Consider the following 12,138-nt stretch of genomic DNA (forward strand, 5'->3'; position numbering starts at 1 on the left):
CACAAGACAAAAATACTTCATGCAATAAACTGTTTGAAATAAATCTTTAACACTCGGAAAATTTTCAAGTTAGTTGTTTTAGGCATACGCCTACATATTACAGATTGAAAAATATCTGCACCACAGGTAATTAGGCAGAAACTTAACTATTTCCTTCGATATTAAATTGAAAATATCAACAAAAAATAATCTTACACCATTACAAATGAACATAAAGGGAAGCTGAAACTTACAATTGTGAATAATTTTCTATTACACAGATAATAATCAATAAACTTTCTGTATAATGAATGTGTGCGTGCAAAGCCATTTTACAGCTGTATACACTTGGAAAATATGTAACGACAATTTGCCACAATATCAGTTATGCTGAAGATCAGCAACATTCACGTTTTATTCATCTAAAAACTTCCATTCCGAAAAATACTGGCACAACAATGATGACTAGAAACAAACATGAAATGTATGCTAAAACCTCAATGGGTTCAGAAGTAGGATGAGTGAGATCTTGCATTTTCTGGCCGTGTCTTGCTACTGTGATACATGCAGATATTTCACTCATACCTGCAAGGCAGCTGTGCCTGTTACTATTGCACATTCACAGAAGAAAAAGTACCAGCAACAATATGCTAGAACAACGCGTACAAAATGCATGAAGAAAGACATTGTTTCTCTAGCTCTACGAAAAATAACACAAACAATCTGTGAGGCACTATGCTGCTTGAAAAACCAAACTAACTTTTTTGTGACTTCTGGCAGCAACAAAAGGTGCGGTAAGATTCATAAGGGCTGTTAAAGAAACACAATGAGACTTTGTACTATCAGCTAGTAAAGTTGAGTTGCAGAATTGCTCTAGGGCAGACACTGCTAAACACAGCTGAGACACAGGCAGCAACAATCATGTTTGAAATGGTGAAAATACACAAATAAAAATTCAGAACTTCTATGTAATATAAAATACAATGTTCTGCGCACATTGCAAAAAAAACAGCTAACGGAAAAATATACCACAATATTTGAATAACTAGAAATATTATGGAAAGAATTACCAAAAAAAAAGTCAGTAAAATGAAGTTTAAAACGGGAACTCACTAAAACGCCCATGGGCAAGATAGGTTTCATTGCTAAAATTTAAGGTGAACGAAGAATATTTCTCTCTACCACACACAGTTGAGCAGAATAAAAACAGTGCATAAAGAATATAGGGCAGTGCACAATCCCCACACACATTGTTATCTGAATAGAACACACAATGCCCAAAATATTGTGGCACAAAAAAAAAGGCTGAGAGCAACATTTCAAACATACAATGACTCAATTCACAAATAACACTCAATTTGCTCATTGTGCAAATGACGCAATAATATTATCACAACCAGAAAGTGCATTGGTTTTGCTTAATCTTGCAGGACTAGATACATAGAAATGCACCACACACAACATACACTTAAAAAAGCTACGAATAAGAGCACTAAATGCAGCACAGGGACATGCCAGATCAAGCACACTATTGAGAGCTCTGCATGGCCTTTTCAAGAGCAGCATGGCGTCGTTCACTACGGCCCCCTTGTTGATCGATGGCAAACATGAGCCACTGCTTCGTCACATCTGCTACAAGTGCCTCAGTTGTCTCAAAAGTGCTGGAAGTTGCACCTGCAGTAAACAAAAAGACAAAAATAACAAGTTGCAACCACTAGAGCCTCAAGATGTGCCTAGACTTGGTATCCTGCATACTTGTTTTTTCCTGGTCACTGTAGCCCAGAAAAACAAATGCAGCTGTAGTCCGAGGTGACGTTTTGCTAGTTTCTCTTTGATTTACCCGCTGCAAGTCGCAGCGGCGCGGGGCAAGCAAAACACTCCTCCTCTCACTGTTTTCCCCCCTCTGTGCCTCTCCCCGGTGTGACTTCAGGTGCGCATGCGCAGCAACGGGATAACGGTCGCTGCAGCTGCCGAAGCACAAGCGGTGCGCTAGAGAAAAAAAGCCGCGGGGCTGTCGCGCGCGACGTAACAAATTAGAAATGTTTTGTCAGCGTTCTGAAGACCACAAATGAGGGTACGCCCCATCCACAGGGACGAATCACAGCAAGAACTGATTTTTCTTCATGTTAGTAAAGGGTGAGACACTCGTTCGTAAAGCGTGAAGTGAATCTAAACAACGCTGGTGTCGTGCAAAGAGCTGTACAACTACGTGTAGCGTGTTTCATATCAACTTTTGCTATGTCGTGTCGTATGTCAGCCCTTATCGCCTCACGTCGCATTTGTGTTCGGTCGCATAATCGTAACATGAATAAAGTGTTGAAGGGCGATTTTGGCTGCCGTCTTACTGTTCGGGCAGCGTACGTCTGCATGGCTGCGCGCCGGTCTCGGCGAGGCGTAGCGGGCGGCGTGAAGGGCACGGGGCCAGCGGGCCAGCACCAGAGCGGCGGGGAGAAGCCAGGGGACAAAGGCACACCGCTCCCCAATGCACCTCCTCGCTGTGTTGCCATGGCAATTATGACGCCTCCAAGCCCATGATGGCAGCGACGTTGTTATGGCAATTACACCGCTCTTTTGCCTGCCCAGACTCGCCAGGGGAGGATTTGGTGCTATTCGTACAATTAGCCGGGACGCTGGGTTGAAGGCTAAAATGCCGCCGACTGGCAGCAGTTCTAATCCATGTGTGCAATGGTAACCCTCCATCAAATGAAATCCATCAGGATTAGTGAGTGAGCGAGTGAATAAAGTGTATTGCAACAAGCTTCAGGCGTTGGTGGTTGGGCAACCGCTTGGTGGAGGGCCTCCACTAGTGCGGGAAGCCCTGGTCTGTGTCCTGGCCCTCTCGATCAGGCTATGCTGGAATGAGAGGCTGGTGCTGGCCAGCTAGCTCGCACGCAGATTGTATGTTGGGTGAGGTTTGGGGCCAAGGGATGGTGTTTTCTGGTACTCCATCATGTAGTACAGGATGCCAGGTTGGGGAGATAAATTGCACGTAGGGGAGGGAAACCCTACACGGTTTCTACAGAAGTCACATTTTAGTGTGGTTTCATGCCCCTTTAAGGGGCCTTGCTCCAGTACACAGGCTGACTGCAATGGAGGCTGTAAAAACAGTTCTATGTACTAAATGCATCAATGCATACCTGCCAGGTTTGCTGAAATGCCATTAGGGAGATCTCACCGGTGGAGGGGGGGGGGTTGTAGCAACAACACAATACGTAACTTTACACATTTTTTTTTATTTACTTGCACCTTAGCCGGGATTGGACTGTTTCTTCGTCCAAACTAACAACAAGCTACACCACTTAAATGTTCGACGTGGCTGACGTCACCCTTTTCAGAAAGTCCTGGAAATAGTACTGCCAAGCGCAATACTAAACAGCAGGAACTGAACTGTTTTGTTGCTTCGTCTAAACGGCCATCCAGAACGGCCGTGTTCGTGCGTAAATGAAAGCAGCGGCGGCGCTGCGTTTATATAAACAGTAAACTAACAATAGGACGAACAGGTTCACCGTCTGCGCATAGCCGACTACGATTTTTAATCGCCTTACTTATAACGATGCCAATTGGTGTCGGGTTGGATTTTCAGGTATACCTCCGGAGCATTGTGGGCAGACTGGGAAAAAGATTTGGCCAAAGACGGGTGCGTTTTCGCGAGATTTTTGTTTCGGTCGTACAATCGTACAAGACCATGCAAATTCGGGAATCTCCCAGAAAATTCGGGAAACCTGGCAGGTATGATCAATGCAATGTACAGGCCAGTGTAACTGGAATGCAAACATTTATACCTCTGTATAGTAAAGACTACTTGAAAGGTGGAAGTGCAATTTAAAACTGGAGACTGTTTTCTGGTGACATCAAAGCACCTGTGTTAAAACATACCTAGGAGAAGGCGAAGAACGTTCTTCAAGCTCTTGAAACTGTGTTTCCTCCCATTGGAGCCTGCCCAACTACACAGGAGGGCAGCAGGCTTGGCCAGAACCTCCCGCAAAATCCTCCGGACAGCATCCCTTGCATCTGCACCACCTTTTAAGGAGAAGTACGCAATCTGCAACAAGAAGAATTTGAAGGTTAAAACAAAACGCTACAATGGCAGGTGTAGGCCATCTTTTCTTTGCTAAAAAATTTCACCTGCCACAACCAGATCAGCTTTCAATCATACCTATACAACCATAAGATCTAATCTGTGCCTAGTGCACAAAAAAGATGGCAATGCTTCAACAGCACATAAACATAGCATCATCCACAGCCCATTCATGTCCACTGCCAGTTGACGGCCTCTTCCAGTGATTTCCAGTCACTCATATCGTGGGTTTTCCAAATCCATTGTATGCCTTCAAACTTCCACCTCTTGCCTTTCCAGCAGGTTTCCAGCCCTAGCCCAGTCTGCCTGCTGCCTTACAGTATTGACCCAATAAGTGCATTAGTGCACACACAGAAGGCAACCAACATTTGAGGTGTGACAAGCCGTGATGCTAAATAAATCATTCAGGAATTCCAGAAGAAATACCCAGCAAGTCCTAGGTTCTCATATGTGAGTGCTTGACTATTTCTAAGTAAAACAACTCACAGAGCAGTTACAGGTTGCCCACATATAAGGAATCAGCATTTAAAGGGGCCATGAAGAAAAATGCAAGTTTGTTTCACTACAACATCTGCATTGTCATAACAGTGCTACTAATTATATCACAAACTTCGTGATAGAATATTGTTTGTGCGATTGGTGGCTACCGACCTGAGCCACTGCCAAGAAACACGACTGGGCCATTGTAGCGGGGCCTATGGTTCTGTTCCATTGCATCACTTAAATGCCAATGTACGTTAACACACTTTAATAACTCTTTTTAGTGCCCTATTGTGTCACTGCTGCTCATATTCCGTATGTTTCTTTTTTTTCAAGTTAAAAAGCATCTTTCGTGGCCTGAATAGAGCTGAGTGTGGCTAGTTCATTCAAACTGAACCAAATTGTACTTTGCATGGCCCTTTTAAAAGCAAGCACCTGGAGGTTTGTTCTTGACTTGAACTCCACAATTGTTGTATAGATGCACAAGCAATTTTTGTCACAGAGAAAATGTACAGCTGACTGAAGCTCTTTTGATTTTACTTTGCAAACCAGTTGAAACCAAATACAGTCAAACCCGGCTGTAACGAACCCGGATAGAGCGAATTATGCTATATATCGAACAAAAATAATTCAGTTACGGAAATACATGGGAAACATATTCCTTATAACGAAGTTCACATCCGATATATATCGAACTCTGGGCGCCTAGAATGGCCGCCAAAATGCATGATCTCGGAGCGGCGATTGAGGTGTGGATTGGCCGCGACTGAGACATTGCGCCTCGCACGCAGCGACGTGACGCCCAATACTTTCCGGAACTGTTTCCGATGTGCGGGACTCGCGACGGAACCCGCCCAGTCAGTGAGTGCAGACCAAAACAGCAGCATCGGTGAACTGTGGGAAGAGCTCGCCACGTTCGCGATTGTGTCGCCAGTGAAATCCGTCCGACGCTTATAATGAAGCGCTTCCGGCAGTCGATGTGCTCCGCCAATGCTTCTTAGATTTTTGAGGAGACGGACTCGAACTGGTGCAAACAATGTTTCGTGTAGAGAATGCTATACTATCTGAATCCACTAAAACGAAAGTGAAAACAAGAATCACCGTTTTTTTTTTGCAACGTGGGCAGTTAAGGTGGAAAGTAGCTTTGATAATAAATGGGTTATTTTGTCTGGTAATGGCAACTCTACTGTGTTCGTTTCTGCATACGCGGATGGCGGAGTTGGAGAGGAGGCGGGGGGCTCCCGCGGATTGCGAACTCGTAACAATAAGCTCGTTATAAGCGGGTTCGGCTATATCGAACTATTGGATATATCGAAATAATCGCGGTGCATATTGCAGTTTGCTATAAACGGGTTTGACTGTAAATGTCGATGCTGTATCACAGAAATATCGATCCTGCTACTTTTCCTCCTTGTGGCACTTTCCCTCATCTTCTTCAGTTTAGTCATCCCCTGTGCATGCATTTTTTTCCTTTACACAACAAAGAAGCTGGCCAGAGCAGATACTATCACGGCTGTCGTTTATTTTTTTCCCTCCCAAAAACATTGCTCGGTCAATATCAGGCACGCAGTGACGTTCACTCACTCATCCTACCCCAGTTGTTGGTAAGTGACACAGTAAGACCTACGCTTTGTGTGCTGCACTACTGGAAAGAATGGTGAAATGCTGCACGCCTAGGCTGGTTTGCAGAGTACAAGGCGAAGTACTGTACCCATAGGTTACTATTTGACACAAAACACATGAAAGGATGATGAGCAAAGTGGGCACTTAGACATTAACATGGTTTACTTTTTGTATGATGGCAGATGCATACATTAAAAATTTAATTGTGAAGTCAACCATCACTTTTTCAATGTGAGAATTCTTTGCTTCCGTAAAATCACCCTTTAAAATTCAGAAATGTACTAACATACCACTGAGTCCATATTTTCGTCTCTCCCAAGAAAGTTGTCAAAAGCCATGAGCTCTTCTACCGAGGTAACAGGAAGCGCCACGCAATCTTTTGGCAGCGTCAAGTTAGCCCGATGTGCTTTTTTGCTGTTGTCCTTACGTATCGCCTTGATGCCCACAATTACGTTTCCAAGCAATTTCAGCACTTCTTTCTCAAAACCTGGAAGCAAACAGAGAAAAAAAAAGTACCTTGAGCCATTCCATCCATTGAAGGTGGATGGTCAGCAAAGCTAATCGGTATAGAGGTAAACCGAATTTAGGTAACGGTACAATGGAATTTTACGTCCTTTCCAAAAAAGCCGTGCACGGTTACACCTATTTTCCGCTGAGCATTCACGATAAAGTTCGCTTTGCCGCAAGACGTTTTTGCGCACACATAACAAAAAAGCACGCAAATGTAGCCTAAGTTTGTCCTGCCCTCGTACTACTTCACCCTGTAAATTAAGTCGCATCAATAAAAGAAATGCTTTTTTGATGCTTCCCGGGTGTGTGATGCTGTGAAGCTTTTAGTCCCACTCCTTTTTCATGAGGAAAACGAACATCATGTGCCCCATGCTTATATTACAAAGAAGCCGTCCCCTCTTACTAGCGGTGAAAACCAAAATTACAACACATTGCAAATAGGTTTACGTGCTCAATAGTTTGGACTTACTTGAGTTTTATCAAAAAAGCACTGCTTAACCAGACCCTGGCTAATGTGACAATGTAGTCTGACTATGAACAATAGCCACTGCATGCAGATTATGTGGGTCATCCGTGTATATGCCTTCTAGCTTTATGCATACCGCACTGCCAAAATTTCCTGCCAATTTTTCAGACAAAGAACTCACTCGCACTGCTGCTATGCTGGCAAATTAGCTGAATGTAGAGTGTAGTATTGGACGAGTGGGTGATTCACTTAACAATACAGCGCAACAGAAACAAAGACTTAAGCTAAGGTATGCAGGACGAGCGCCGACTTCCAACTGAACTTTTATTACAGAAATAAGCCATATTTATAAACACGCATGCACACACCTACGATAAAACATTCGACCCGATAAGTAATCTATATCCACTGTGCCGAAAACATCAGATGCAAAACAGCCCAAAGTGATTACCACCCCCCTCGCTCTGAGTGAGTGTGTGTACATTGAGACGGCTAGCTATGTTGCTTTGTTTACATAATCAAGTTCCTTTGTGGACAGGGCTATGGAAGAAGCGGTGGCACAATGTTCGCCTAGCCTTGCAATTTCCTCAGCCTCCACAATTTCCCTTCTCATCTGGTCACAATGATGCTGAATCACTTGGCATTCGTCAAATTTCGGAGTGCATTTTCCGGTGGTGCCCTTGCAGTCTCAGCAGTGTATGGCCAAGTGCCCTCTCACACTTTTGTGGACGTTGTTAATGTACTCTCTGAACCTTGTGTTCAGACACCTGCCCATCTGGCCCACATGCATTTTGCCGCATGGCAACGGAATCTCACAGACTACCAACGCTGTGCATGCGACAAACTTTGTTTCGTGCTTGATGGAGCACTTGTGGGGTTCCTTTTTCGGGAGGTACGTCTTTGCAAAGGTCCGCCAGTTTGCAAGGGGCTGAAAAAACTACTTGCACATCAGCGGAATTCCCTATTTTCTTTAGCCTATGGGCTACATTAGGTATAGAGAATCATCGCTACCTTCCTCTTTGTTTTTTCTCGAATGGTCGTGGCCTCGCCATCGTGCAAAGGAGCGAAGCGTCCTCGCGGCATCGGTCCTCGAAAGAAGCCAGATGGCGCGTTCGCCCTCATGGCCTGTACACGCAGCTTCATCCGCCAACACGTTACCGATGACTTTGCAGTGACCTGGAAGCCAATGGAATATTATGTCTGGACGTCTGTGATGGCTTGATGGAATTTTAGATGCGAAGCATCTCATGGTCAGGGCTATGTCCCTCCCTTGTCGTTGCCGTTGTTGCGCCGTTCACACCCGCACTGCGCACGCTCGGCTTGCTGAACGCCTGGTGGTGTCTTGCCCTTCTATGGCCCCTGGAACGACAGCGTTGCCAGTATCTTCCTGGGCCGGCACGAGATGAGCACGCTTCCTCTTTAAGGGCTCCTGCAGCGACAGTGTTGCCGGTGTCTTCCTGGCACGATGTGAGCACACTTCACACGCCTTCGACGTTTGATCGTCGTCGGCAGCGGTGTGCGTAGGCGAGTCTCAGCAAGCCGTGATTACAAGCAGCCCACAACCATCCAGAGAACGTGCATCGACCTCATCTTCAGCAATTTAGGGTTCATCCACAACAGCCCTTGACTTTACATTTCACAGACCATAAGGCAGTCATAGTCAAAGCGAACGCCAACCACAGCTCGACGTCACCTACGTTGAACATGATGATGATAATGCATAAATAAAGACCTCATACCACGTACGTCTCTCTCTCTCTTTAATGCCTCTCCACTCTAACACCCCCCACCCCCCTCCAATAAAATTACACCATCTTCCTGCAGGGGAACCCTGAGTAATATGCGAAACAGCCATGGGGTCAACACAATTTCCCATTTCGTAGTTCTGGTAAGTGAAAAGTGTGGTAGTTACCATGGAAACCAAACGGTAAATATAACAGTAACTACGTACCTCAACCTCACGGAAACGATGAACTGAAAACTAATGGGCACTTGAATCGACTCCATGCCCCTGCTTGGCATACTACTCGGGGTTCCCCTACAGGAAGATGGTGTAATTTTTTCTCTAGTCTCCATCACCAGTTGGTGGAGGGGGCCGTAGCGAAGGGCTCCGCGTAAGCCTTGTAAGGCAGCCTTAGAGTAAAATATAGCCCAGTTTTGAAAGGTGACTCCGGTGACGTCATCAAGAGCCTCAAGAATAGCTGCGGATTGAGCGTAAGGTTTCACGCGCCGACGCAACGCAGGCGATGAGGCGCGCCATAGTGGAGGGCTCCAGATTAATCTAGACCACCTGGGGATCTTTAACGTGCACCGAAATCTCGTAGACACGTGCATTTTTGCTTTTTGCCTCCATCAGAAAAGCGGCTGCCCCGGCCGGGAATCGAACCCACGACCAAGGATGGCTGCAGTTTTCTAAAGCAGCAATGAGTATCCACAAGTGCCGCTGCTACGTCCCTGCTCAATTCAGGTAGAGCATGCCCAAAGGCATTGTGCAATTAGTGCAACGAACACTTCCCAATATCGACAAGGAGAGCGCTGACGTTTTTCAGCTGTATTTTTAGGCTCTTCATTACATCAGGCCAGTTGCTGTAGAAAACACAACAGGTTGTCTCTTAGAGGGTCTTGTACTGCTTCCTTCACAGCATAGGCGAGAACATCTGCTCTTGCTGATCCCAGGTGGAATGATCGCAAATCTTCAACAACTCTTTGTTGTCACAACAGTATCTCACAAGCAAATCAAGCTTGGCAGCGCTGTTCTGAAATTGGTGCCTCGTCAATTTGGATTGTGAAAAAGACTCCGGTGTACTCAACTCCTGAACTAGAATGTACTTGAAATAAGCGAGCAATCCATCATACACTATACAAGAAACTTTCTTGTCTGCCGCATTGGAAGTGTTTTGCAATCTGCGGGTCAGCGAACAGTAGTGGAAAGATAGCAGAAGCTGCATCATAGAAAATGGGAGTAATACATTCAATTTCGTTTTTGTTTCCAGGAGAAACCACCATTACCCTGCGACTGTTTGGAGCCAACATGGACCAACACGCTATTGGAGCAGCACGGAGCAGGATGACCCTTTGGGAGCACCTTGGAGCAATTGGAGCAGCAGTTCCACTTCTGCAAGAGCATTTCGGGTCGTACCGAATTTAACCATGCGATGGCTAACTTATTTACAGGTGCCTGTGGCACATTGCGAAGACGCCCATGTCCCAAAGTCATCCGCATCGTTTGCGTCAAGGTTGACTATGCAAGATGATGGACTTTCTTTTTTTGCACTGCCATTTCATTTTAATATCGGCTCGATGCACTTGGGGGTAATGCCGCGAGTCATGTTTGTTTACTTCTGTTTGTACCTCACAGCAGCACCCGGCTGTGCTATTTGCATTTCAAGACTAGTCTGTTTATCCTTTCGTTTTTTTAATTTTGCACAGGCTATGTTATTTAACAGGGAGAGTGTTTCACCCTGACATCACTAGCCTAGAATAATCTTCTTTGGTCATCGGTGTTCTCGATGTAATTTGCAAGTTCGAGCAACAATTGCACCAAAAGATGCTCACAGGGCAGACGCTGCGGTAGTCGATTTGTCGACACGCCCGCGCACACCATTATGTTGATTCCTTCGTCACTGCTACGCAATTTTCTTTGGGTATTTGAGGAGCACAATTTCACCCCAATAAACGTTCGTTCCTTCAACAAACCCTGCGTCGTCCTTGGCTATGGAAAATATAATTATTTTAGTAGTCATGATGCAGCAAGACGCCCTGATGTACATTTTTGTGGTCCCACTAAAAAATATCGGAAACTTTCTTGACATTAACATGTCAACACTGCTCAGATTGACACAAATCATACGAAGCAACTTTATTTCCCATGACTAATACATGAAACTTTAAACAAAACTGGGAAAGAAGTTGCTCAAAGCCAAACTGACCAGCCCAAAAACCCGTACATCAGCATATGAGTGGGTGAAAAAAAGTCTCACTTTAAAAATGTTGTAACGAAGCAAGATACAAGCTACATCTTAGAAAAATGACGGGTGCCAGGTGCCAGAAAAATCACGGGTGCCAGGTAAGTTAAAGAAGAAAAGTCGCCATCATCAGCCATTCCACGCCCACTGCAGGGCAAAAGCCTCTCCCACAGATTTCGCATAGATCAAAGATAAAAAAGCATTATGCCCCAAAATGCAGGTCAACAAAAAGAAAGAAAACAAGAATTAGAAAACATGACTGAGATACAATCAAAGACGGCACATAAATCATGGGGAAAAGGTAAAAATAGTCAAAAGATACCGGCCGTGAAAAAACGTGTTAATCATACAAAGAAATAAAAAGTCAGCACCGCAGATGGCAAGAGTCATGTCGAGAAATCTAAAGTAATTTTTTTTCAACACATGAAGTGATCTTACTCCTTCTTGCAGTGAGGTTGATCAAGAATATACGCAGTGTAAAGTGAAAACCCCCACAGAACACCTTTAAGTGCATCACAGAGACACAACACAGAATGAATCATCACTGCAGTTAACATCGTGGAACCGGGTATCTTTTGGAAATCTCTTCTTGGTTGTACAAATTACACTTTTCACCACTATACAATTTTTCATGGCTTTTAGGTTTCCCTTTACAAAACTTTTGTGAAAGCTTACAGTACAGGCAGCTTTTACCAGTTCAAGAACAGCAACATTTGGTTTGAAGTGTTCGTTTTTTTCACAGGGTCTGCTTAGAGGGACTCTTTACGGTCTGTGAATGTGGTTGCTAAGCCAATTTTTTGTAGCATAACTGTTTAAACTGATAACACTCATGCAGTGATTATTGAAGAGCACAGTCAGTCATGATAAATCAGTTGTTTCAAAAAGCCCTATCAGGAGACACTTTAGAACTGAAGCCCCTTGTCATTGTCCCACCACGTGCATGGCCAAAATATTTGTGAAGAAAGCTCATGCAATGCATACAACCCCGTGACATCTATCACAGTGAAATATGTATGCCAGTGCAAATATCTGGATAA

The 12,138-nt window shown here is 44.6% G+C and overlaps 1 protein-coding gene across 1 annotated transcript; it reads right to left on the reverse strand.

Moving 5' to 3' along the window:
- Positions 1–1,482: 1,482 nt before the first annotated feature.
- Positions 1,483–6,642, reverse strand: LOC144157737 (uncharacterized). Its single transcript, XM_077688513.1, has 3 exons — positions 6,451–6,642; positions 3,856–4,021; positions 1,483–1,653 (listed from the first exon to the last, which is right to left on the reverse strand). The coding sequence occupies exons 1-3, from the start codon at positions 6,496–6,498 to the stop codon at positions 1,508–1,510; spliced, it is 360 nt and encodes a 119-aa protein (XP_077544639.1). The 5' UTR covers positions 6,499–6,642; the 3' UTR covers positions 1,483–1,507.
- Positions 6,643–12,138: the final 5,496 nt, after the last annotated feature.

This window comes from Haemaphysalis longicornis, unplaced genomic scaffold (genome assembly GCF_048455015.1).
Source record: "Haemaphysalis longicornis isolate Haplotype H1 unplaced genomic scaffold, Haemaphysalis longicornis Haplotype H1 scaffold_10, whole genome shotgun sequence".
Taxonomy (NCBI): Eukaryota; Metazoa; Arthropoda; class Arachnida; order Ixodida; family Ixodidae; genus Haemaphysalis; species Haemaphysalis longicornis.